The 26,671-nt window shown below is 55.0% G+C and overlaps 1 protein-coding gene across 5 annotated transcripts in view; it reads right to left on the bottom strand.

The window, feature by feature from the left end:
- The window catches only part of LOC144947085 (neuroligin-4, X-linked-like), a 175,720-nt gene that overhangs the window by 20,971 nt on the left and 128,078 nt on the right, over window positions 1-26,671 (bottom strand). For 2 of the 5 annotated variants that reach the window (XM_078876272.1, XM_078876270.1), the window contains one exon: window positions 14,012-14,197. The exons of 1 other annotated variant lie outside the window; for it this stretch is intronic. In XM_078876272.1, the coding sequence (XP_078732398.1) occupies window positions 14,012-14,197 (186 nt within the window). Of the gene's footprint in view, window positions 1-13,984; window positions 14,198-26,671 lie in introns of all 5 variants that reach the window. 2 more of the 5 variants (XM_078876271.1, XM_078876268.1) reach the window with 1 other exon arrangement.

Consider the following 26,671-nt stretch of genomic DNA (forward strand, 5'->3'; position numbering starts at 1 on the left):
CTGACAGCTTCCTCCACCAAGCCCCTTCTGGTCGGTCACCGCCCGCACAGCAACTCTCAAATCCAAAGTCTGCAGCGGCGCCGGTCGGTGGTCTGAGAGGTTTTTTTTTTTAATGCACGTGGTCAGGGCCCCCTCGACGAGCCACGTGCGCGTTGTCGCGGTGACGCAACTGCGGCCCCGGACTGTGACGCTGCCGAGAAGAGGCCCTATCGCCGCACATCCTCCGTGACTTTCCGTCGACCTCATCATTCGCTGATTTTTTTTGTCGTATTGTTTTTATGAAAGTGAGAGCCTGGATTCTATGGGCGCACGGATTCTGGAAGTGTTGGTATTTCTCAAAGATGTCATTCCTCACGCAGCACACCGCACGCACACGCCAGGGAGCCGCCACGTGCCTGGCACGTTAAATTAAACGCAACTCGGCACCGTATCACGGAAAAATTTGATTCGAAATTAAATCTGAGTATTGAAATTAGACGACATGCATTTGTGCCCCGCCATTAATCAAAACTCCCGGAGCTGAGTGGATGGCGCGGACTCGGAGCGGCCTCGGAGCGGCACGGCTCCGAACGCGAGGCACGCACGGCCGCCAATCTCCTGTTGATTGGAGTGAAAACAAGCGCACTGCAGAGGGCACGTGCGGAAGCGGCAGTAGCAGGAGCCCAAGCTTGGCAGCCTCCTCCATAAACATCTCCACCCGAGCCGCCGCCGCCGCCGCTTTTCGCTACGAGCGCGATGTTTTCCACAAAAATTGAATAAAAATCTCCTCGTTAACCTTCAGAGGAGGCCCTGATAAATTAATTTCCCTTATACTAATCGTAATAAATCAAAATTACGGCTCTTAAATTAGGGCTCGGCTTAATGTTAATTTATTACATTACAAGTTAGTTAGAAAAATGGACACTGACATCTCAAAGGCCGTTACCATTTCGACCAATCAGTCACGGCAACGTGCCCCCCGGGATCTGTGCAGGCGAGGCGCGGGGGCACGCACGGAGGGCAGAGCCCTCCCCGCCGCGATGTTTATTAACTGCCACCTGTATTATTAATTTATTGACCCACGTCTATCTGTCAGTCCATGAATTATTCATTCATCCATCCTTTACTCATTCCATCCATCCATCGATCTGTGTCCATCGGTCCATCTATCTGCCCATTAATTAATCCCTCCCCCCACCCTACACCCGTGCCCTCCCTCCCTCCCTGCACCAGTCACGGCTTCGCTAACCCGAGTACGAAGCTCGGATCCCCGTGTCTCGTCCCTGTGTCTGATCCCTTTGATCCCCAGTCTCATCCCTGTCCCTGATCCCTTTGATCCCCTGTGCTTGATCCTCTGGTCTTATTATTTGTGTCAGATCCCCTCTGATCCAGGGGGCACGGCCACACTGTTGAAGTTGGGGGCTGCCTTCCTAGGGAATGGTTCCTAGTGTCAGATGTGGTGCTCACAAACTCCATTCAACATTCGTTTAGCTAAACGGGGCGACTGCTGTAACGATATTAACTCCACGCAGCTCCCGGCTTCTACTGGCTCAGCCCCGAGCCGTGTCCTTCAAGGCCCCGCCATCCGCGAAACCCGGGAACTGTGTCACCTGGCTCGAGGGAGACACGTCAACAAATGCAGAATCACACCTCCGTAATTTGCATCCCAATAATGTCGTGGGTGTCTCTTAGCCACAGCGAAAATGTCTGCTTGTTTTCCAAATCCCAACCCAAACCCACATGGTACCCACAGTGGCTGACCCCCTGCCCTGACCCCCTTGTGTCTGACCCCTCTTCATGCCCCCTGCAATGTCACGGCTGCTCTGCCTTCGCTGCTTTCGTTGTTCACGTTGGAGGGATTGGCCGCCGCTCGCTCGCTCCGTCGGCCTCTCGCTGCGTCGTCACTCTCCTCCTGCCGCTGCTCGGCGCAATCGCAAACGGCTTTCATGGCGCCAGCGCAAGCCGCCCCACAAATGCATTCTAGTCCAACGGTAAATAAAGCCCCTAATTAAAAATTAACGAATTGCACAACATTACCACTTTAAATCAGGCACGGGCTGTTAAATTAACAAAACAAATGACAGCATTAGTATGTGGCCAGGATTTCCACCGCGCTGCTCGACACCAAGTTGTGTGATTTTGGGCTTGGCCAGGAATGTTATCGCGCAAGCACAGACACCCGGGTTTAGTTAGGAAATGAATTAGAAATCATGAACGTTATTAAAATGTAAAATCCTACAGAACAATGAACAACAACAAAAAGTCGAACGCTAACAGGATCGGAGCGTGCAAACGCGCAATCACGGGAATCTGACATCCATCGTGTCTCACAAAGCAAGCCAGGTATTGAGGAGGCGGAGGCTGAATGACAGTGGCCACGTCCACCGGTGGCGTCGCTATCGAGCGCGCAGGCGGTGCAACTGCACCATGACCGGCGGGATAAAGGGAGCCAGGCGCCGGGCTATGAAGAGGTGGGAGGAGGTGGTCGTGGTGGGGGGGTGATGTTGATGAGGGGGAAGCCCCATTACACTCCTTGCTCTTGGGCGCCGTGTGGCGGAGCGACGGAGTGAAGCGCAGCGCCGGGGGGGGGGGGCAGGGGGGCCGCTGCTCTTGCGCCACGATGCGACGCCTGGGAGGTGGCGATCGTCGCAAGGCGCGAGGACGCGTGCCCAGACCCTCGTCAGCCCACCCCTTCTGCTGAGCCAGGCCCTCCTCACGCCGTGCGGCTCGGGGGGGGGGGGTCGTTTGACCATACTTCACCACGCTGGTCAGTGCGTGTTCGTGGAGGTGGGTGGTGGTGGGGGGGCGGACGCAGGGGAAGCGAGGTCACGTGCTTTACCGCGGTGCCTTCTGCTGCCCACGAGGGGCACGGCGGAGCGAATCCAGAGCGACTCGGAGACTCCAGATGTCCCACGCCGATGCCCGGCTCGCGATGGGACGCAGTTGCAGGCGCCGAGCACCGCAGCGGAGCCCAGCTGAGCACCCCGGGCAGAGCGGCGATGCAAATTTGAGCATTGACCAAGCGGGGGCAGAACAAGATGTTGATCGAAGGAGCTCCGTAATGGGCTAATCAATGACGCCCACGTGCGCGGGAAATTGCGGCGGCGCACACCTGGGCCACTCGATGCGACACAAAGGGGACTAATGCGGCCAATCAGAAGCAGCCTCGCTCGATACACGGGCGACGCGCAACGCCTCTTCGCGTTTCGAAGCCACTTTTCCCACTTGTCAAGGCGGCCTGGCCAGAGCGCGCCCAACGCTTCGCTCCATCTTCCTCCGACGTCACGTTGGGAGCGCTGTTAGGCTGGGGCCGCGCAGTGACGAACCGCTTGCAAGGGCTTCGGGCCACCAAAGCCACCGACATCGGCGCCAATTCTTGCCATTCGACGCGCGGTCTTGACCTTGCGGAGTTATCTCCGCGCAACGAACCGACGCGTCGTTCGTTGCGCCCGACCCTGCTTTGGCTTGGCTCGCGATATCCGATGCGAGGAGTGGGAACGAGATTCCGGGTGAACCCGGTGCCAGGCGACTCGACACGGACACGCAGCGCCCTGGCCGAGAGCCATCCTCAAGCCACCAACAAACGGACGGCGTCGAACGAGGCGAACGAGCGGCACGGGCAGTGTCTGCGAGCTGTTTCACAGACACGAGCATCGGCAAAATCGTCAAATGAGTTTTGCGTTAAACGGCGCACGAGTAACACGTGCAGTTGTTGAGTGAAACTCGAGGGATTTACATTTATATTGCGGCATTGGCGAGTGTTTATACACATTGTGTGGCCGTTTTTCAGCTGTTCTGTTGACTTGCAAACAGGGCGAGGGGCTTTGCCGAGCCTCATGTTTACAAAAACTTAACGAGTGACCCTGGTAGTGGGCAAATAATTCCACGCGCTGCTGTGCCGTCACCGTTTGCTCCCGCGCGAATTAAACCGTTTTGGCATTCGTGGTGCCTGTGTGCGCACTGCTACAGACCCCCAATATAGCCTTGTCGGACCGTTGGGGCAAGTGCTATTAGCGAGCACCTATGAGACCGGAATGTCACACGATGGGAGGGTGGCCAGCACCACGCCTGGCCGCCTTTGCCCCCCCAAATTTGATGTTTACTCATTGCACCAGGAACTAATTTAAGTCTAAGTCGACGTAGGGGAGGCACAAGGCTACCTCAGATAATCGCCACTGGTGTTGGCCTTGAGCGGAAATCGAACCCGGGTAGCCGGGTTCGTAGCGCAGGGCGCTAACCGCTACGCCACCACTCCCCCCCCCAGACACACACCTCACACACACACCTCACACACACCTCACACACACACACCTCCACCACACACACACCTCCCACATACACCTCCCACACACATCTCCCAGACACACACACATCTCCCACAAACCTCACACACACGCCTTCCCCACACATACACACCTCGCACACACACACACCTCCCACACACACACACCACACACACACACACCTCCCACACACACACACCTCGCACACACACACCACACACACACACATCTCCCACAAACCTCACACACACACGCCCCCCCCCACACACACCTCGCACACACACACACCACACACACACACACATCTCCCACAAACCTCACACACACACACCCCCACACACACCTCGCACACACACACACACACGCGCGTGTGCACACAAGCGTCCCCTTTTCGCGGGCGCCTATCGAGGAGGACGAGGGCCGTGCTATTTGGACCAGAATGTGCGAAGGGGTCATTATTTGATCTTTGTAATGGCACGGTTAGAGCTCTGTGAAGAGCAAATCTTAGAGGACGAGCGCGAGTGACCTCAATCCCTCGCCCCACGCTGCGCGCGCGCGCGCGCACGTGGACTCGAAGCCAGGGCAATAACAACACCAACGACGCTATAGCGCATGGCCTCATATTGTGTGCGTTTGTTTTTGCGGCTTCTCTTGGGCCGTACACAGGTAGGACGAGTCTGCAGTGAGCCGCTGTCTTAGACAACAAACTGCTATGCGACTGTGATGCCCCAAATGAACGCAGTTTTTCCTTAAACGGACGAGCCGATGGGCACTCCAAGAGACAGACCCCCCCCCCCCCCCCCGTTTCACTTAACCGACTCTTGGGGCAAGTGCTATTAGCGAGCACCTTTACGAGGGCCGGGATGGCACACGGAGGAGGGGGGGGGCGTGTGGCCAGAACCAACCTGGCCACCTTTGTCTCCCCAGTGCTGGTCTTTGCACACCACACCAGCGCGTTAACTACTGCGCCACCGCTCCTCGCATCCTGAATAATGAGTGGTGAAAATCACTTTAAAAAAAAAAATTATCAGCGGTCGCTGACCTGGTCGCGAGTTAAGGTTAGTCCCTCTGAGGACTGCCCTAGAGCCGAGTCACACTCGTGTTCGTGTTCAGATGATGACAGTCTTACCGGCACGGACTGCACGATGATAATTGTCAACTCCCTGTGTCTCTTCTATTCACTCGCTCACTCACCCACAACCATCCCCACGACTGAGCCCAAAACGGACATCGCGCCTGCTTCATTCAGCACACGCCCGTCAAGAAATACGTAGTCGTATTTTCCATTCACAACTCGCCCCACATCACAGATATAACCATTCTACATCCATGTCCTTGTGAAGAACGCCCGTTGGCTGAAACGTCGCCTTTTTACAGGCCGCGGTGCCACTGTGCAATGTGTGAAGGTTTGTGTCATCCTGCGTGTTCACGAGGGGGTGTTCATTGCCTGGTAAGCCAGCTGACCTGCCTACCCTCCCGCATGTCAAACGCGTCGACTTCTGTCACAACGCGCGCCACGTGATGCTGTGATTTCCACGGAAACGCGTCGTGCCCTTTAAGCGGCAAGCACAGCTGCCCGGCCCCGCGGTGCCAATCATTCTCTCGCGATGTCTACTCGCTTCATTGCCGCGTTCCATTTTTGTTTGCTTGTGTTTTTGTTGTTGTTGTTGTTGTTGTCAATGTGGTGACCCCCCCCACCCCCCGCCGCCAGGTCACCGAGATGCTTATCGTTGTGTCTCGAGAGCCCTCTCACCCCCCCAGCCCCAACTCCGCATCCGAGGAGGACTCCGTGCTCGAGGGTGGGGGGCCGTCCCCCCCCCCCGAGCGCGCGCCGGGCCGAAGGCGCGGTGACGACCGGGAAGGGAGAAATATAAACAACGTCGACGAGGAGAAGCCTTCCACGCGGCGAGCATCGACTGTTGTGATCCGGCGCATTGATCCGCCGTGCCTAGGCAGGAAGCCTGTTTATCTTATTGAGCTCTCGCTCGGAAGAATGCGCCGGTTTATAGCCGCTCGTCCAATTTTATTTTTTGCACGGAACGGCTCGATGTCGCGGAGCCGCGCGGATCAGCTGGAAGTTTTGATTGCCTTACAGGGAAAGGCGGTTGGCGGACATCAGCGCGGTGACACGATTATTATCGGCGCGCGTTGATTATTTCAGCGGAACTTTGTCGCCCCGGCCGCGTTCTGGCGGCGCCGGGACTCGGACGCGGCCGCACGCGAGACGCGGGCGGACGCCGACACGGGAATAAAACGAGAGCGCGCCATGCGATCTTTGCGACTGAGAGAGATAGAGACACGCTCGTGGACAAAGAGGGGCGTGGGCACACAGAAGCGGCCAAGCGCGACGCGCAGCAGCAAGTATCCGCATCACTCCGAGCGCTGTGCGTCCTCGATAACGAGATAAAACGGGAGGCAAATTATGAAATTTGCTCGTAACGGCATGAAAAGAGTGCTAGCACCTCGAGCAATTAATGTACCGCTTCGCTCGGAGAATCCCAACGTGGTGGCCAACGATTATACCATGTTCAGCCATCCTCTATCCACTATTGGGTTCAAAGCCTTTGCGGCCATGCGATGCCACGGTCCATCTCACGCCTGCACATCTGCCACGTTCGTAGCTTCGTGTCCAATGTGCTCGTCCTCTTGGAAGTGTTTCTCTTCTTCGGCCATCATTCCACGGTCAGTATCGTCCACTGGCCATCGACCCTCCTAATGATTTGCCAATGCGATACCAGTCAATGTCTCTAATTTGTGTTTGTCCTCTGATCCATGAGTTCGCTTTGCTGTTTATCAATGTAATGCCCAGCTTGGATATCAGCATTGCCTCTTGCCCGGTACTCCTCCCACCTCTAAATTTCCAAATGTCCAGCTTTGATGGCAGGTGGTAGAGGAGCTGGCTTGTTGCTTTTCGTTATCAAATTCATCATCAGCACCGTCGTGTCTGCTGTACACGAACTGCAGTCATCTGCACACATCAGCTGGACAAGACCCCCCGGGTCTTCGCAGACGCCTCCGTCGCCGGACAATTCAACCGAGCGAAGTAAGCACAGACCGGCGCGATGCAGAGGTCACTTGAACTCTGACACGGAGGGCAAAGATAATCCGCAGGCCTAGACCGATGTTAAATCTTGACTTAAAGCTTTCGTGACTGCATGAATTCATATTCTTTGGGTCTTTCGGTAAAGTCACGTAGATAGGTTCAAAGAAAATAACAAATAAACTACGACGTTTCGATCGCGACACAAGCGTCCGTTATCCTCTTCGTGATGACGAACGCTTGTGTTGCGATCGAAACGTCGTAGTTTTTTGTAATTTTCTTTGAACCTATCTACGTGACTTTACCGAAAGACCCAAAGGATAGGCTGATATTGTCAAACATCGAGTTCAGGGGGAATTCGGACTGGAATTCAGATTGGTGCAAAGCGACAAATGCAAATGCCAAGAGTAGACGTTTGAAGAAATGGATATCACCACTTTCGGAAATGGGGATGATTAACTAAGACTAATTACTAAACTACGGTATATATATATTTTTTTATTTTACCAGGTAAGGCTCCACTGAGCTATGTAACTCTTTTTCAGAAGTGACTTGGCCACAAATGATAGCGCGACGAAGTGGCGTATCGTGTGGAAAGTTACAAATATTTTGAACGCGTGTTGAAAGTATTTGAGTCTAAATGTGGAGGGAAAACCCGGAGAGAATTCCACGCGACCACGGGGAGAACACGCAAACTCCAAATATACAGCAGGTGTCAGGGTTGGGATCGAACCCAGGAACCTCCTGTATACCAGGCGAGGTAGTTAACATCTCGCCACCGTGCAACGGACACCCCAGACAGTATGGGACAACATTAGAAGAGAGGACGAGTGAGCTGAAGGCGCAAGACGGGATGGGGTCACAGATGGTGCAGTGGGCAATCGGCGGCGGGACGGGAAAGGCGACTTTAAAGCCCCCCCCCTACCCCAGAATATGCGCACGCATTTATAGCGATGCCCAGCCAAGTCGAGCGAGAGGAAGATACATGCCGGGGGGTTCTCGGCTGGGCGTGAGTTCGGGGAGAGGAAAAAAAAATCCGAAGAAAATTCATCGTGAGTGATTTTTGGGTCTTTCGATCGGAAAATTGCGATCTGAGCAAATCTGCGTCATTCTGTATGTATGGTGAACTTCTTTCGCACCGTGCGTAAAGCCGACCGTGCTAATCGGAGGTCAGCGCAGTTGGATTACAAACTAAAGACACACAGTGATTCTAAAGAAATGAGTTTTAAATTTAGCTATGAAAGTGCATAGCTCCCAGATGCTTCCTAATATCGAAAGGAAGAGCGTTCCAGACGGCCGCAGAAGCGCATCTGAAATTGCGAGATGCGTTGGCCGTCTGTGTTCGATGCTTATCACAAAAAGCCGCTGCGAGGTCGACCGGAGTTTGCGTGATGGTTTACGCTCCTTCGGATTGTGGTTCATTTGTGGCGAGCACTCTGTGTGTAATGAGTGCGACATTACAATGTATTCGTTCGGCAGCCGATAGGCAATGCGGCTCAACTAGCACTGAACGGACACGGCCGGATCTTGCCGTACCCGTCAATGCAGGTGCCAAATAATTCTGTAGACGCTGCAGCTTGGTAATGTTTTGTTTCTTTCCCCACTCGTCCCGTAGAGTAGCGAGCTGCAAGAATCGAGTCTTGTCAAAGCAATCCTCGGCCACTCAACGCAGCCAAACAAATCACAACGTCACCGTCACGTGTGTACAAACTTTAACAACGCGCCAAGTGTTACCGCTTCAGCTCAATCCTCGTAACCAAGTTTAGCGATTCGGTGGAGGGCCCCTAATGATACAGATTTGGCGCCGGTCGTTACGTGGCCTTTACACACGAAAAAAATCTATCACGAATCATAATATTGGCTGCGACGATGTAAGCGCTGGTGAGAAGACAATGTTCGCATTTTGGTCACGTGGTGTTCAGCCTGCGAGTCCGCGGAATGCTTCTAACGGCACAGATCGACAGAGAGAACGGGCGGTGATAACGACGGGAATGGATTGATGACATAAAGGAATGGGGCCTTCTCAAAACACAGGAATTCCCCAGGAGAACGGAGCAAGGACGAGATGGGAATCCATGGCGGTCAAACCTCCGACTAAGAGACGGAACGATTGATCACTTCATTGATTTCCCAACACACGCGCGTGTCCGTGGCTGCATGCGCACGGACGCGCGCGCGCGCAGGCACGAGAGGCACGGGGGCTTTGAGAGAGCAACTTTGAAGGAGAGTTTTAACGCGATGGTTATTTTAAATCCTGCCATTACACGCTAATTGCCACAGAAACACCATTGGTGTATTAACAGGGCTTGTTTTTCTCTTCTCTAATAGGAGTGATTGTGTCTAATTTTGATTTCTAATTTTAAATGCTTTATCTATGCCTAATTCACACGCACGCACACACACACTCTTTCTCTCTCGAGACGGCGGTGCGGATTTTAATTTGCAACACGATTGATGGTCTTGCTGTCAGTTGTTTCTGCGGCGGGATATGAATTCCCAATCTGTAGAAGCAGATGCTCATTATAGACCCAATGTTGTCGGTCATTATGACAGCATGTCCTCTTTTCCTCTGCCGTACACAGACTGACGACGCCCTCATGCCACGTTCCCACGGACACTGGAAGCGTGCTGGCTCGGCGTGACCCGAGTGGGATTGACCCGGCGGCGTCCCACGGGAGCCTTGCCACGCCGGGACGGGACAAGCCGGAGCACGCGCGGTTCGCTCTGCGTGGGCTGCGCGCCTCGGTTAGTGGCCAGAGCCGCATTATCTCACCGGGGACACGCTCGGGCCCAGTCGCGGCACCGTGGGGTCAATGGGAATGGGAGAATCTTTACCGTCAATTGCGTCCCTTGCTTCGGTCAACAAATACAAACTACAGCCTGGCACCGGAACGACTGGGATGAGGAGCGCGGGGGCGGTAACGGGGACCGTGGAGCCCCACGGCTCTCGACGAGTCGGGTCCGGGGCCACGCCTTGCTGGGCTGCCCCACACGGCCTGGGCCGGCTTCACGGTAAATGTGGTAACGCGGCACCGGTCGCTTGCTCCAGGCCGCCCCGTCAACGCGTTGCCCGCGGGCAGGTGGCCGCACACGGGGGGCCACCTGCCTCCTCCCACCGAACGCGAAGCCGCCTGTCAGCTCGTTACAGACGGAGCGCCCACTCGGCTGATTTACCCCATCGTCACTCAACGCTGGGCCGCCTTCGCGTGACGAGACGCCCCGTGAAGCCACGGGCCGGCCGACGCCGCCGCCGCAGCCGCCTCGGTCGCTGCCATCGACCACTGCGGCCGCGTTTACAGGCACCGGCTTCGACGCGCTAACGAGAGCCGACAAAGCGCTTCCCGGGATCTTTGTTGCGACGAGGCCGTGGCAAGGAAGGCGCGCATCGTCGTTTCGTCGGGCACATTCGCAGGCGAGCCGCGACGTCCACGAACCGTCGAGCGTCAGCCCCTTCCAGATTGCAGCGATGTTGAACACAATGGAGAGCCGGCGATTGGACGCGCACGGGGAAATGCGATTCGTGAGCTGTACTCGGGATCGTAGAGAGACGCTCGGGGAGAGGAGATTGGCCGGCGCGTCGAGATGCCAGGAATTTCTGCGCTCGCAATCTGAAGGGGGGGGGGGGGGGGGGTGGCTGCTTTGCGTGCGAGCTTCTAAACCGGGCGTTGTATTCGCCGGGCGGGCAGCGTCGCGCTCGGAGCTCACTTGGCAGTTTCATTATCCAAAGGCAAACAAATGCAGGCTGCCAGCTGCTTCCCGTCAGTGGTGCTGCGCTCAGCAGACTGGGTCCCTGGGTACGCGGCCGGCGGGGGGGGGGGGGGCAGGGCACGCGTGGCGCAGGCAGCGGCGCACCTGCGAGTTAAGGGCGTCGCAGTGGTTCTGCGCGCACATTGGGAATTGTGATGCCGTAAGAGAAAAGAGCAAAAATTCCAATCGTGGCCAAAACGTCACGGGCGCCGTGCGTTGTGTCTGCACGGGACGACCGTCGCCTTTGGCGGGGTTAGTTGTACTGTACGCCAGGGTGCAACGGGAGAGTCCGGCGATCGCGCGAAGGCATCCCAACATGTCCGTTCTGAGCTAACGAGCGAAAGGCTCGCTCGGGCGCTAACGAACGGACGGTCGACTCAGCAAACCCGAGCTCCTAGTTGCCTTGGGGGGGGGGGGGAACAGCATGGACAAAGTATTCTCAACAAAAGCAAACAACAGCAAAAACAACAACAAACAATGCATGCTTGGAAGGAGGGGACGGTGAGCATGCAAAGGGTGCACTCAGAGACGTGTCGGAGAGCAACCAGAGGGGCTGCCAATTAAGACCACTGCACGGACACACGGCAGGGCCTCTGGGGAGAAAGCACCCCCCGGGGACGGGGTGATGGGGGGGGCGCCGGTCAGTGCTTTGACAATTTTGGATCATGCATGCACAAGCATTTCATGGACACTTTGGTGCTTCATGCGCAGTCTCAGAGGACGGGAGAGGACGACTGAACCAGACAATGGATACGCTCTGCGTGCTGCGCACATACGTACACGCATCTATATGCGACCGACGCCAAAATGGGAATTCGATTAACGCGTATTGTATGCGCGTATGTGCGCAGTACATCTCTTTTTTGCGCAACGTACGCACGTGTGAAGCATTGCAGTGTTTAAGACATTCCGGATTGTTGTTTTTGTTGTTGCGAAATTGTGCAACCGCCAATCGGATCTGAATTGCGTTCCCTCGGAGATTTTCTGAAAAATGTCTCGTGATCGCCCAGATTGAAATTCCCATCCAAAGTAACTGGTTCATGAGCAGATATAGGAGAGCGCTTTATGGGCAAAGTGGCAGAGGAGGAGGCAGAGGAGGAGAAGGCAGAGGAGGACATAGACGAAGGAGAAAGAAAGAGGAGAGGAAGAAGGGGTGATGGGGATGAAGTGAGGTTGGGTGGGAAGATCAGGAGACGCTGCCCGACATCGTATACTATGCTCTACCCAGCATGCTCTGCTCTCCCATAATTTCGTGCCCTACCCAGCATGTCGTGCGCTGCTCCCCGCGCCTGCTCCACTCCTGCTTCCACGCAGAGCCAAAGGTCACAGGGTGGCTCGTCATCTAAGCACTGCGGCGACTCCTGCCCAACGATATCCACGGGGAAGGGATACGACGGAACGCCCTTATTTTACTGCGGGCTCGGTGTTTATTTTCTACCTTGTACGTGTTCGTGATCGCGTGTCTCTCCCTCTGTTTCCTGCAAGTACATTACCATCTCGTGGCACCCGCCTGGCCACGTCCTCAACGCCCACTGGCGAGGATTTGGCGCAATTATCAGTTCAGCATGTGATGCTCGTTTTGACATTGACGATTGGTGGCGTTTCGCGTCCACCGAGGTTGTTATTTGATCGATGACTCGACGCGCTTTGGTGTTATTTTTGCTCTCGGGCTCGACGTCTTTCGTCAGCGCCGTCTGTGCGCCGTCGTTTTGCAGCACTGCCACCATCGGGACGCTGTCAGTGGAGTTTCTCATCTCTGGTGAGTTTAGCTTGGGGATTTTATTTGCATTTATTCTGACCCGATTCTAATCTTGTCGGAAGTTTAATGCTGATGCGACTCTGTGTGGGCCTAAGCCTCCAGGCTTTGTGGAAGTTCAGCGTTTTGGGCCGCGGTTTGCATTAATAATGCCGTGTGCAAGTAAGTAATCGATCGTCGTTCAGGGCTTAGGCCGGCGGGAGCGTTCAAGGGTTGGAGCGCCACGCGGACTGCGCGCGTGTGACGCCCGTCACGTGATCGATGACGATCGTGGCGTCCGTGCGGCGGGGAGACGCTGCGCCAACATCATCGCGTAGCGTCGGGCACATTCATGGGAAATGTTAATTGGAAAATGCCTAATTTGCAAAATGTTTAATCAACATTCACGTATTGAATTGCAATGAATGTTTCAACGTGACAAATGTTCCGTGCTGTCAAGTGACAGGGGTATAAGCTATAATTACATTTGAGGCTGCCTTTTCCGAAATGCAATTTCGCGTCATTGAAGATGAAAATGCCAAATGCAAAACAAAACAAAAAATCTCATTTGAATGCCAACTTTCCCGATGCCCCTTTCTGTCAATCCAGCCACAGACCGGTGTTTTTTTTACAGTGGGGCCCAAACCACAATGTGATTTTTTTAATATTGGCTGAAAGTCAACAATTAAAATATAATCTTAACTTGAACCAGGTTCAAGGCCAAGGGCTCTCTTGGCGTACTCTTCCCATGGAACTCTGGGGGTGCTGATTTGTCCTCAATTGACCCCAGACCTGCGTTGCCCACCTACATCCTCGTGCGTTTAATTGAAATTGCATTTTCGTTTCATGTGAACCGCTTGATTCTATTTGACTCCATTCATCGCCTGTAGCCGCGCGCATTTTCAGTTTCCTTGAAATTACTTGAGCTTTCTACGGCATCGTGAGATACTTCCCCTATATTATTATTATTTATGTGACAAAGCGTACCCTGGCCCGCGAATTCCCAGGGGCGAGGGAGAGAGGGCAGAAGGGGGGTCGGGGGGATATGAAAGGAGGGAAGAGACAGAGAGAGAGAGAGCAAAGGCAGAGAACAGCCGCCCCCTCCGCGAGCATCCACCACGCCACGACAGGTGAGAGAGAGAGGGGGAGCAGTGAGCATGCAGACACCAAAATTGTCAAAATTATCAGCCTGCTGAATACCTTTGGTTGAATTGCTCCAACGGTTACCTTCAGAGTGGTGCGATAGTGTCAGTAGGTTGACACAAGACGCACCAGCGCCCGACCCAAACACAGTGATTCTGAGCGGGTCACCCCCGAAGATGCCTATATTCTCACTGATCCAGCGCAGGGCCTGGATTTGATCCAGGAGACCGTAATTCCCTTTAGCTGCCTGATCACCTGTGCTTAGGAACCCTGCAAAGACAAACACACAGACACATGCCCGGTTAGAACACTGGCAGCATCGCTTCGGACGGTTTTTACTGCTTTCAAAAAACACACACATCTGTGCAAAGCATTTTTTTAACTTGCCCATCCAGAAACCATTCACATTAATATTAAACCGCGCAACCCACAGAGGCAGCCTCCCCGTGTAGCGCGCTGCGGCCACGTGTAGCGGCGGTTTGTTATGAATCACGAGCCACGTTCATCGCCTCCAGCTTTTCGCCAAAAATCAATTAAAAGCACAAATCCCGTGTGCATCGCGATACACGGAGGGCGAACACGAGCGGAGATTACACGCGCACGAAGACAATGATGCTGAGAGACTTTCGGGGCAAGTTCAGTCAGCGAGCACCAATTAAATTGGGAACGGCTCACAAGTGCATGGTATTGGCCAGCACTGTGCCGGGCCGCCTTTGTCTTCCCAGCGCTGACGCTTACACATGCGTTTAAGGGCATTTATTCGAAGCCTCGGACCGGTTCTGAGACCACTCGCCACGGATGTGAGCCGTGGCTGGGAATCAAACGCAGGTCCCCGGGTTCGTAAGTAAATTGCCGCCGGCCACTGTGTCAAAACTCCCCACAATGAACCTGCACACGCATGACGCACACACGCAGACACACGCAGACATATCGTGAACGTCATGGGAAGGGACCGTGGTGGCTTGGCCCCTACCGTGGGTGGCTCTGTCTGCTGATGAGACACTGTGTGTTGAAACCGCTCCAGAGTTTTACGTGTGCTGAATCAGTGCTGCTGAAATGATGCGCTCTCAGAAGGCTGTGGGACCGATGAATTGCGTGGGGAATTATTTTATTTTTGATGTGGAGATACCGATACGTGAAGGAGAGGTATCGTCTGCGTGTCTACTTAGTGACTCACTGCTAAAGGTTCTGACCTCTCTAGCGGCGTTCGCTAATCCCATTTAGCGAAACACGGCACTCGGTAGCCCCGGGGATTGAGCAACATGCTTTTAAGAAACCGCAAACGGCAAGAATCAGCAAGGCAGACGCATTCCTATCCTTGTTTGACAGTTACCCTCACTTGGGCACCTCTGTGTGGAGTTTGCGTGTTCTCCGCCTTTTCTGCATGGGGTTCGTTCTGGGTTCTCCGGTCTCGTCCCATAAATTAAAAAAAAATCAATCTAACAATGCGCCTCGTAATGGCCAAAACATCCCAAACCTGAAAGATTTCGTGCAAAGTACTCAATTGGGTATCACGCAACAGCACCAGCAGCAGCAACATCGCCCATCTTATTGCGAACAACTTGGCAGGACCCTCCTGAAAAGGAGCCCTGAGACTCGGCGAGGGCTTCCCTGGGAAAACCACAGCGCAACGTAGCGCTACATTCGGCGCGGCTGAGCCTGGCACTTGGCGTGAAGACGCGCCCTGTTTGTCACGAATCTACTGCACGGCGGGGACCCCCCCCCCCCACCCCGTTGCAGTCCCCGAAACGTCGCCCACTCGGAGCTCCCTGCGGAGGCGGCGCTGCCCTTCGCCGGAGGAGCGGCCGTCTCAGAAGAAACGCGATCGAGGTCTCCCACGGCAATCGATGGGCTTCGTTACCGACCCTCCGGAGCGCTCGCTCACTCGCTCGCTCGCTCGCTCCCTTCGGCGTGCCAGTCAGCAACTTACGCGCGGGCTCTCGTCGATTCTCTATCGCCGGCGCTGAGCCCGACTGAATCAAGAACACACGCCAATTGTGTGCAGCTATCAGCGGCTAGACCAAGGCCATCAGACTTGGCGAGCACGGGGGGGGGGGGGGGCGGTGGGGGCTCTTTCCCAAGCCAGAAGGCAGCATTCATCCATCACCCGCATGCCGGGGGCCACGGGGTGCAGAGCGGGGCGCGGGCCCCCTTCGCCCTTCCCAGCATCACGCCGACGGCAACAAAACGCCGTCGTGCGCTTTCTCGGCAGCCGCGACGGCCGCAACTGCGAACCCGCGGAGCCACGCGCCGTCACCCGACCAGCCGAGTTGGATTGGGGGCGGTGGCGGCCGTCGAGAGTCGTTAGGGATGACCGGGGGGGGCCCGGGGGGTTTCGTGGGGGGTCGCCCGGGCGGTGGGAGAGCTTGTCTCCGGGACGCTCTCTCCAAGTCGATGGTTCGATGCCGGCGAGCGCTCGGTAGCTTCCAAACGCGTGTGCGTTTTTTGCGGGGCAGTGCACCTTTGAGATTCCCGTTACAAAAGTAGGTCGCTGTGTTCAGCGCTGAGTCAGGGACCCAATCCCACAATTTTAAATTACGTGCAACTCTCTCTCTCTGTTTCTCTCTCTCTCTCTCTCAAGTTGTCTGTCCAAATGGCTGGGTCGTGGGCTCAAGCTCTTGAGCCGTGACGAGAAAAGGATATTCGTTTTGGTTTCCACTTGACTTCCTCGGCAGCAACACCACCGCCACCAGCAGGTTAATATCACACACCCGGCACGCACACGCACCGTCACTGCACGATAGATCATTGCCGATAGAACATTCACACGCGGCTCTACACCACTGCGAATCCCCTGGTCCCCTTGCACTAGAGATCAGGAATCTCAAGGGTTCCTATTTGATTAAACCCAGACCTCGACTCGTCCATCCCTCTCGATGGAACGCGTCTTCCCTCGAATGACCCCTTCCGCCCACCCTGTTATGCCGCACACGCACACACAAGGACAAAGATCTCCTCGGAAACTTGACAAGACTTTTTTTGGGCAAGCGCAGTTAGCGAGCACCTATGAGAGCCAGCACGGCACACGAGGGAGTCGGTGTGGCCAGAACCACGCCCGGTCGCCTCTGTTTCCCCAGTCGTGATGTTTACACACTGCACCAGGTACTAATTCAAGTCTGAGTCGACCTAGGCGAGACCCGTGACCGGTTCACATATTCATCGCATATTGGCAACGAGTGGGAAGCGGACTCGGCTCGCCAGGTTTGGAGCGCAGTGTGCTAACCACTGCCCCACCGCTCCTCACACGTGTGCGCACTCAAGCACAGGTGTGCGTGCCCCGCACTGCTCCGCTGGCTTACCGCAGGCTACCTGGCCCGCACGTGTTAATTAGTCCGGGGAGCCTTTGCTGCGTGTGGAGAGGGTTACCATTTAGCACATTTGCGGCCGTGTGTCATTACACGCTGTGTTGTTTGAAGGTTGCTGATTGCCGCTAAATGGTGAATTCACTGCGATTCTTTAAAACCGTTCCTCGCGGTGAAGAGCGGAGCAAATTCCCGCTTCGCAGCGCCGCCAAGACGCGCGTCACATCTTGGCGCCGAGGTCAAGGCCAAGATGTTATCGAGGCCGATGCTACCGACGGCCTCCGCAATTGGCAATCGCCTCCATCTGTCATATACTTGCAACAGTCATCCCCTGTATCTGTTTAATGTTTCTGTAACTTAATTTCATTGTGGTATGATCAGTCTAATCTGACCGAGTTGACTCACGCGACGGTGAATTTATTATTTAACAAATGATTAATGTCTATTCAGTACTTTCGATTTCTCACGCGGCACAGTAGTTGTTTTTTGTGTGCCGATTTCTAATTTGCTTCATTGATGCACTTGACTGTTTTTTTTCTTTTACACGTAGAAGGCTTTCACGACCGGTATTATTCATAATAAAGGTTTTTGGGTTAGATCGCATCCAGCATCATCGGGCGATTTGCCCGATGATGCTGGATGTAATTACCAGCGAAACGTCGTACTACTCAAATTGTAAATGTTGTGATTTTACTCTCCAACACACCGGTGGGCTTAAATTATGAACTAATTGGCGCGTTTTGTTTACGTGACGAACCTTACTGGCTGTGTCGGATGGCGGAAGGTTACGACGCATTTTTATTTACGCGATCTCATCCAAAAACCTTGGCTATGAATGGTTAATTTAGCATTCGTCGTTTTGGTCAAGCGGGGTCACTCTGGCAGATGCGACTCTATCCTTCGTCTCTCTTGAGTTCTCACCTGGTGAAACAAATGAACGTGAAACTCCTGCCTCCTGCCAGATCATGCAGCCGCTGTGAGGTCGACAGGCGACCTTCACACTCCCCCTACCCTAACCCCACCCCCTCCCTCCGTCCCCCAAGGCTTCATTTCTCAACTCGATATTAAACGCTGCCACCCGCTGGGTCTGCGTGTCGCACATTTTGTGACTTGGCCAAAAGGACGAAGCTGGGGGGGTGGCCTACATCATAGACGTAGCTACTGAGTGCGCAGGCAGTGCAACTGCCCCGGGCCCCACTGGGGCGAAGGGATCCGGGTGCCGAGCTAAGTAGAGAAGGGGGAGGAGGTGGGGCAGGACGAGGGCTTCATCTAATTCTTTGTCACTGAGACCGTGCTGCCAAGCGTGCCCCGACATTGCCCTATTTTAGCCGCATTCTGGCAGGGCACTCACCCCACATCGTGCGGGGCGCACCGACGTTGCCACCAATTCTGCCGGCGTGCCCCGAAAGCCGCTGAACCCACGAGTCAAGTCTGTGGCTCGTCGTCGAGGCATTGCGCAATGCGCCGGTGGATCCTTGAGAGCAGCGCTTCTCACACTGCGGTCCGCGTGGCCCTCTATATTTGTCTGCCTGTTGCACAACCATAGAGACTGACCAATACATATCAGGTCGGTCGATTTCAAGGCTTATTGACATTTTACGGTGCGTTTAAGAAACGTTTTAATTTTGAAAACATATGTTATTGGCGCGTGATAGTCCCCAACATTTCCATTTAGATGGTTGGCAGTGCGCCCTGAGTCCCAAACGGCTGTGAACGAGCGCTGCGGTGACCGCGGTGGATGCTGCGATAAGGGACCCTCGTCCGCTCAACGGGAAGCCGAGCGCATCCGCGTTGACCTCAAAAATCGTTTCCTGCAAGGCCCCGGGGCCCAGGCGGCATGGAGTCCATGCCGCGGCTTCCACCACCTCCGCGCCCTCACCTCATCATGATCGGCCAGCCCCCCCCCCCCGCCATCATCGCTGCATCTGCATGGCCCCAGCAGGCTGCTGCTAATTTGTGAGAATCAACACGGCCTGTCGAATTTAGAATCTTTGTGTTCGTCCAAGTATATTTCCAGCGCGTCTCATTTGCCCGCGTGAGCTAAGTGGATTATTGGCATTTGGGTCCCAAAACAAAGAGGGCCGATTAGACGCGAGTCAGGCTCCCGCTGCACCCGCAGGCGCTCGCCTGTGACAGCCGTCAGGGGTTCGTGCGGAGGAAAGTAACACACACACAAAACACACACAACCCCTTTCAATTCACTCGGCGCACGACAAACTGTTTGCCACGGAAAAAAAGAAATCCGTCGGCACGAAAGCGGCAGCAGCGTCGGTGTGACCTGCGAGCCGCGGCTCAGGCGACGGTCTAATTGGGCCCCCGGCGGCTTACGAGCAACGATCGACGAGCCGCGTGTGCCCATCGCGCTCGCGCCAACCGTGACGCGGGAACTCGCAGGGCAGGAGGGCGGCAAATCGAAGCGTTCGCCGCTCGTTTGCCGCGGAAGGCTCGGCCAGGGCGGCCCGAGGCCCGCGACGGACGCCAGATTGGCACGTCGGCGAGGGGCGCGCTCCTCCGGGAGACGGCGGCGCAGAACGACGGACGGAGTCACGAAGACGGCCTTCGGTGCAAACTGCGCGGAGCCCCGTGACCACGAGAGCGCTGCCACTCGCTGGTTTCGCGTTCGCCGGGGAGGGCTCTGGGCACGGTTCGAGGCCGGCGGGGCACGCAAGCACTTTTCCAGCATCCTTTGGGTACGTGTGCTGAACTTCTTTCGCACCATACGTAGCCAACCGTGCTGTGGGGGCAGGAACTTGCGAGCGCGTGTCTCGTGTAGAAGCGTCTTGTTTACACACGCGTGGCGAAGGGGACAGCCGCTCCGCGAGTCGCCATCACAACACCGCCGAATGCCCTTTTCGAATGCCCTTTGCAAGCCTGAATAATATCATCGCTGGGCCAGATGATAATTTGAATGAGTTAAGGTCGTTCAAAGGGCAGTAAAGTCATCGCGACCTTCAGTACGGTCCACGTTGAGTGCCGTGGCCACGCTCCCGCGTCCAGTGGAGACCGACACCGATCCATGCCGGCCGACACTCAGATTCCTACACCGAATCCCAATCCAGTACCGTATCAACTGCAAGGTTGCCCTCGCTATCGACCTTCAAGATCATTCGAGGACCGACCTCCGCCTTCTCCCTCTCATCTCGCTCTACTCCCCCCTCCAGCAACCGAGGCCTTCAGTCAAAACCTCCAGCCAACCTCTTCGCACTGGGAGGTCGCACCTTTTCCGTTGCTGGAAAACTCTCCCTCCTTCTCTGGCTGTCAACATGGTTAGCATTTATTTTCAAAGTTAAAACTTCAAACAACCTTCCTCTTCTCCTCTGCCTGTGACTATTTCCAAACGTCTTTCATCGGTACAGAAATCATCGTTGTCAGCACCCTCCTCTCCCCACCTGTCCACCCCCCTTTCAAGAACGAGACGTCATCGTCACGGCCCAAGCCGTTGAAGCCACCACCGCACCTCGCTGCCAACGCTGCCTACCCTCCACCAGATCCTGCAACTTCTGCGCAGTCGACAGGCAGCCACCTCCATTATCTACCCTGACAGTCCTCCACAATCTGCTCTTTGATAACCAGAGACTTACAGTGCCCCATAGGAACCTATAGACTCGCATAAAGACCCACAGATCTGCCCTGACAGTCCCCCACCATCCGCTCTTAAATAACTAAAGACCTACAGTCCCATGGGGACCTATAGACTCACACAGAGACCCATAGACCTGTTCTGACAGTCTCCCACCTTAACCTCTTAGATACCTAGAGACCTACAGCGTCACATCGGGACCTTCAGATTCACAGAGACCCATACATCTGCCCTGTCAGTCTCTCGATGTCTGGCCTTAGGTCTTCTTTTCCCTCTTGCTCCACGGAGTCGTGGGGACCACTCGAATGCCCGTCTTTTTTTTCATCTGAAAGAACACTCCGTCTCACCTCCCTTCGTGGTCGCAATGAGGGCCTCACTCTCCCAGTGGCGGTGTGAGATGCAGTGCATTTAGATGGCGCTCTGGAAGTACACGTAGTATTGTGATCCAACACTTCGCACCAGGAACTCCGTGAACCACGCCAGGCAAAAATCTAAGTAAGGAGATGAAAGCTCATCGAGTAGCGGCCTACAAAGGGCAACTTGGCGAGGTGGAACACAAACCAGACAAACACCCCCAGACGGAGTCATTACCGTAGAGATATTGCACTCCAGCCACCCAGAAAATTGCTGTAATTTAGGAACAAAAGTATGCTTGCCTGAAAAGACCGCTGTGGAAATATGTAAAGTAGGAGAAATTGCGGTGTTGGGTTTGGCAGTGCCTGGTGAGTTTTGTTTACCGGCGTCGTGGTTTGGGCCTAGAGATCACCCAGGGGGTCGCCTCGCTCCAGTGCCCCCCCCTCTCCAGGGCGACGTGGGGGCCCTCGGGGGCACGAGAACGCGGCGGGAGCCATCTCCCTGCCCCCCGTCTCTGCCTTCACCCCCACCCATCTATTATTTCCTGCCTCTTCCACGTGATTAGCCACTTCGCTATCATTTGTGGTCAGCACGCTTTAGTTTAGCCTCCCCCCTGCTCCCCACCTTGCCCCCCTCCCTCCCTACTTCCCTCCCCTCTGCTCCCCACCTTTCTTCCCTCCCTCCCTGCTTCCCTCCCCGCACCTGGTCCCTGCCTCCCTGCATTCCCGAATGTCTCTCACTGCCTCCCCTCCTGCCCTGGCTTCTTGACCTCTGGACTGGCCTCCCCCTTGCTTCCCCTTAACTCCACGTCCTGCCTCCACGTCTTACTTCACACATCTCCCTTCTCCTCCGAACCTCACTGCCTCCTCTCCCTCCCTCCCCGCCCTCCTCCCTGCCCTTCCCTCGAGCCGCGTGCGAATCCCGTCTCGGGGTGCGGGCGCGCGGAAGAAGCTGCCTGCGCGGCGAGGGAGACTCCGGGACAAATAAAACCCACCCTGACCCCCCCCACTTCCCTTCCTCTCACACCTCTCCGCGGCGCCCCGCTCGCTCGGCTCCGATCACCGGCGGGCTGCGCGAGCCGCTCGGCCGGGCATCGACTCCGCAGGGCCTCCCTCCGTCCCCGTGGCAACCGCAGAGGCAAGCGCCCACGCATCGTCGATGGGCGTCAGATAAAATGTTCGCGGCGTGTATGTTGCGGGGCCTCGTGGCTTTATGGTGGAGGTGGGGGGGTGGAAGAAGCGACGTATCGGCGTGGCTTTGCCGGTTGTTTTTCTCAGGGGGGTGGTTGGGGGGGGGGGGGGGTTTGCATGTGGGAAGAATCCCAGAGCTCCCGGAGAAACCCCCATGCGTGCGAGGAGACTACGTTGAGCCCGGCCGCACGCGGACGGGCTCCAGCAGATCACGCGCGGTGCTGCCCTCTTTGGGCCAGCGCTCGGCCCCGATGGATTCGGGAGACACAACGCGACCGACCAAGCCGCGTGTCCGCGAGCCCCGCCCGGGTCACCGGCGCGCGAAGCCGCGTGCGATTCTCCCCTCGAAGATCGCGGGATTTTGACGCGCGCAGAAAGGTTTCAATAAACTGAGGGTTTCGAATTTGGCAATTATGTAAATTGCGATCCGGGTTTGAATGGGGGGGGGGGGGGGGGGCGCGCGAGACCCCGTTTAGCGGCGGGGTCCTTGGCCAGCTCCGAGGCTCCACGTCAGTGATTACCGCGGACCTCGGCAAACAACAAAAAATCGATCGTTTAAACCACGAACGCCGTTCCCGCCGTGCGCGCGTGCATTCTGGGAGAGCTCTGCGCCACAGTTCGGTGGCGTAAAAGCAACATCGACAAACACACGGCTGCTGCATCGTAGCGACATGTCCAGGGCTGTTTCACACAGGTTTGAAGAGTGTGTATCTGTTACGTTGTATTTTAACAATGGCCAACATGTGGTGTCCAAGGATACCTCTGCAATATTGAGTGAAATCTGACGGTATTAAGTTGTATCTACCGTGTGGTAATTAATAGGCACGGCTAAAGCTCAAGCTCACTCTCGCGATGGTGGCGAGTGTGAGAAGCATCGATGATTGAAGCATTAAATCAAGTGACAGCCAAACGTGACACGAATGTTACATTGAGGCTTAGGGTGGGGGGCCATGCACAGCTGCACAAAGCGGACAGAAAACAATGGGGGGACAATAGCGGAGAGGGGGAGGGGCGATGACTGAGACGGAGGAGGAATGAGAATGTCACCGCGGGCACGAAACGAGGTTGCTGAGAGAGATGGATTTCTCTACCGATGAAAGAGACATTTGCAAATTGCCATCGGCGGAGGAGCAGAGGAAGGTTTCTTTAAGCCGCTGACTTGAAACATAATGTGAGAGTCAACTATGTTGACAGCTAAGGGGAGAGACGCATTTATATTTACTCGATCTAACACCCCCCTCCCCCCAGAAAGAAAAAAAAAACCTCTTATGGATAATATTGGCCAAGTTTTAAACAGAGAGAGAAGGGAGGACACGTGGGGAGAGGAGGGTGTTGACAACGATGATTTCTGTACCGATGAAAGACGTTCGGAAATAGTCATGGGCAGAGGAGGAAGGTTGTTTTAAGTTTTACCTTTGAAAAAAAATGCGAACCATGTTGAGAGCCAGCGAGGGAGGGAGAGTTTTCCAGCAACGGAAAAGGTGCGACCTCCCAGTGCGACGAGGTCGAATGGAGGTTTTAAATGAAGGCCTCGGTTTCTGGAAGGGGGGAGTAGAGTGAGATGAGAGGGAGAAGACGGGTGGGGGGGGGGGTCCATGGAGGGGATCTTGAAGGTCGCTAGCGAGTGAGTGCCATCTCCACATCTTCCGGAGGTCACGTAGAAGGGAAGTAATAACATAATAAAAATAAAACATAATAAAATTATTTTCACGACGTTTCGGCCACAACGCAAGCAGCCGTCCTCAGGTGAAAACCAGGTCCGTCGAGGCGACAGAGTCTGAATGTCGCCTCGACGGACCTGGTTTTCACCTGAGGACGGCTGCTTGCGTTGTGGCCGAAACGTCGTGAGAATAATTTTATTATGTTTTATTTTTATTATTTTATTACTTCCATTCTACGTGACTTTACCGAAAGAACCAAGAAGATGAATCCCTGCAGTCACGAAAGCTTTAAATCAAAAATCTTCCAGAGGGTGAGTGAAACACGCCTCGTGCGAAATGGCACCTTTCTTATCTTTTATCTTAACGGAATTTAGGTGGCGCCTGAAACCAAGGCGCGATGCAAAGAATTACCGACGGCACGAGGCGTGGAGTGTAATGGTGGAGGTGAGGTGATTGAAATAGATTCGACGGGAGCAATGGGGGAACACCTGTGATGACGCGTGGAATGCGGTAAAAGCGAACCTGATGACAGGAGATTATGAACGTTTTGAATGAATGGGAGAATGAGTGATAGTCATGTAATGAGAATCAATGATATAACTTATATCTCCGCCGATGGTCCAAAACATTTAGTGACATCTGACAACATCCACCGACCTCTGGGTGCTTGGATACTCAACGATGTTGGGCGGGCGGGGAAGGGGGGGGCATCAGGCTGAGAGATCTCGGTTCACCTGCGCGCAGGCTCACCTCACCGGGCTCGCCTCACCGTCCACAGGATCACGATGTCTCAACTCACATGAAACGAGGTTCGCTCACCCTATACAGCCCTCACCCAGCGGCTTATTAACGGGAAAGCTCCGTTCATTCTGCGATCAATAATGCATACTTCTATTAGGCACTGCCACTTGTGCCTTGTAATTGCTGCTGTATGGATCGGGGCAAAGCACTGCGCACACACTCGGCGTAAACACTTTGTCAATCTGTGCACACTGACAAGGGTAACCTAGCATGGCAACTGCTTAGAAGCTGGCGGAACGAATTATTCACAACCTGTTGCCCGTTCCATTTGCACTCGGCTGCACATGGCCAAGCCGGGGGGACACATAAAGATCAAGACTGGAAGGCGCAAGGTCTGTTCGATAAAAGTCAAGGTCAAAGTGATTTCCAGCTCAAGCTAGAATGTAGGCAATGCCCCTGGCCGGTTTGCAGCCCTGCAAAGCCAGTAGGAGAAAATCCTACATGACTCTGGCAGGAGGCAAGTCTAGCGATACTACAACCACTGTTGACTGCCACACACAACGTAGTGGTTCTCCATGGGGGAGGGGGGAGATAGAGGGGGGGGGGATAGGCAGAGTCAACCCCCAACACGGAGTTGACCTCGCGACCTTCCAATTGCGAAGATTCGCTGCCTCGCTCGCTCTGCCGCTTGGGCACCCGCCCGGCCGATGTCAGAGTTTGGTTTCCGTGACGTTCCGAAGGCCGCCGCCTTCTCTCTCTCTCTCGCCACTGCTCGGCCGAGGCGCCGCTCTAACGAGCACGCGGTGGGAATTGCCACGCGGCGGATTTGGGATGGGGGAGGAGGGAGGTGACAGGGGAGGGCCACGCGCTGGCTGCACGAGCGCAGCATTAATTCCGAGGGCATTGAGTGGATCGTGCGGAACGGTGAAAACAAAACAAACAAACAAAAACCCCCAATAACGGTGAGAGGGCCGCACCAGACGAGGTGATTCGAGCCGGAGATCGCTGGCAGCGCAAAAGCGCACGCGGGCAGGTCGCTCCGCCAACGGCTTCGTCATCTTCGTCTCAATCGCCAAGCGTCGCGCGCAAACCTTAAACAATATTTATCACGATGCCTCGGTGATAAACCCTCTCCAAACTTTGTTTCACAATTCATATAAAACATAAATCCTATAATCATTGAAAAGTTGGAGTGGCTCGCTGAACATAGCTTTGTTAGATTTGTTGTAAACTGAGATTATTGATTGCAATGTTCAAGCTGTAAAAGTTAATTTACTGCACGTAATGGTTGAAGTGCTCGGTTACGATGATTGCAATTAAGCGCGGTCATTCCGTAGACACCGCGCCCCATATTCGGGGCCCACCGCAGTCGATTGTTGAGGATTCAACGGCAAATACCGCCCACGTGACCCGGGGAGCACCACGAACAACATCGTCACCTGGTTAACCCGCTCGTCACCTGCGCCACTGTGAGATGCTGTGAGCCATCGTGAGCAACTGTGAGAGGCTGTGAGCCACCGTGAGTCACCGTGAGCCACGGCCACGGAATGAGGCACGGGCCAACCGGCTGTCGCAGCGGTGGGGCGAGCGGCTGGCAATGAGAGGGTTGCGAGTTTCCACTCTGGTTCGTAAAATGAGTACCACTTTGTGGAGAAGTCAACAGAGGTCAACGGTGGTTATCCTAAGGAGAGACGAGCCCCCACCAAAGGAATGTGGAATTTCCATCACTGGCTGAGGGTTGTAATCATCAGGAGATGAGTACCGATGCCTCAGTGCCTGTATTAGGGAGCCTCTCCGCATTCTTGAATGTGGAGACGAATATGTAACAGAAGGACGAAATATCTGCCCCGTGTGTCTCCGTGCCCCACGAATATATATTTTTTTATCCGCCGGCCACCACCGCGCGAGAGCAGTGC

This window comes from Lampetra fluviatilis, chromosome 43 (genome assembly GCF_964198595.1).
Source record: "Lampetra fluviatilis chromosome 43, kcLamFluv1.1, whole genome shotgun sequence".
NCBI classification, from domain to species: domain Eukaryota; kingdom Metazoa; phylum Chordata; class Hyperoartia; order Petromyzontiformes; family Petromyzontidae; genus Lampetra; species Lampetra fluviatilis.